Source organism: Myotis davidii, unplaced genomic scaffold (genome assembly GCF_000327345.1).
Source record: "Myotis davidii unplaced genomic scaffold, ASM32734v1 scaffold993, whole genome shotgun sequence".
NCBI classification, from domain to species: Eukaryota; Metazoa; Chordata; class Mammalia; order Chiroptera; family Vespertilionidae; genus Myotis; species Myotis davidii.
Genome location: NW_006285483.1, coordinates 1,577,999 through 1,578,952, shown reverse-complemented (window position 1 = coordinate 1,578,952; position 954 = coordinate 1,577,999). Strand labels below are relative to the sequence as shown.

Here is a 954-nt window from a genome sequence, read left to right as displayed (position 1 = left end):
CCGCCGTCCCCCCAGCCTCGGCTCCCGCGGGTGGGGAGCGAGCCTGGGGGGGGGCCTAAGACCCTCGCCGGGGCGCAGACCCAGGACAGATCCCAGGTTTCTCTCCCCGCCCCAAGCTGCGCTGCCTTCCCTCCCCCAGCTCGGGAGCTGTCGGACTTGATTAAAGTAATTTTTCAAGAACTTGCTAACGGTTCCCATGGCACTTGCACAGTCGGTTCTGAGCACCAGGCTCAAGCACTCCCCTTCTGGCTCACGCCGTTCCCGAAGGCGGGAAGAAAAGAACAGGAAAAGGCACTTTTTGGAGCTCCTGCGCGCACCGTTCCGGAGACCTTCTGGACGAGAGAGGCGAGAGAGGAAGGGTCGGGGATCGTGCCGCCGGCGCCCCGGCGTCGGGAAAGTTGGCCACTTGCTGAGGAGCAAGAACACACAAAGAAGGGATCATGGTGTACAGTGAAATGGTGGCTGTCTACAAGTCAAGAGAAGAGGCCTCAGAATGAAATCTAAATTATTGGCCTTTGATCTTAGCCTTCCCTACTTCTAGAACTATAAGAAATAAATCTCTGTTGTTTAAGCTACTCAGTCTGTGGTATTTTATTATGACAGCCTCAATAGACTAAGACAAGGAGAGTGTGGAAAAAGTTTAAGAAGAATTTCCAAGGATGCATAGTACCAAAGGACTGTCTGATCAAGTTAATGTCATTGGTTTATCTCTCTAGCCTGTGTCTACGTTAGCAGACTGGATTAGATGAACTCCAAAATCTGTTCACGTTCTAATAATGTCAATGGAATCTTCTTATCAGTATGACAGATTTCATTTTCCAAAAATGATTACAACAATTTCTCTCCTCTACCAGTTTTTATTAAAATGTAACTTTGGCAATCTTCCAGCAAGAGGTAGGGTCTATGTTCCCTGACCTTCATTCTTGGTGGACTTTGATTACAGAAATGATTTTA

General features: G+C 48.6%; 1 protein-coding gene across 6 annotated transcripts in view; it reads left to right on the top strand.

The window, feature by feature from the left end:
* Positions 1-954, top strand: part of HNF1B (HNF1 homeobox B) — a 52,179-nt gene that overhangs the window by 2,388 nt on the left and 48,837 nt on the right. Inside the window, exon 1 of one of the 6 annotated variants that reach the window (XM_006756185.2) lies at positions 65-345. The exons of the other annotated variants lie outside the window; for them this stretch is intronic. Coding sequence (XP_006756248.1) covers positions 197-345 — 149 coding nt within the window. The 5' untranslated portion in view covers positions 65-196. Of the gene's footprint in view, positions 1-64; positions 346-954 lie in introns of those variants that run through there. 6 annotated transcript variants of the gene reach the window in all.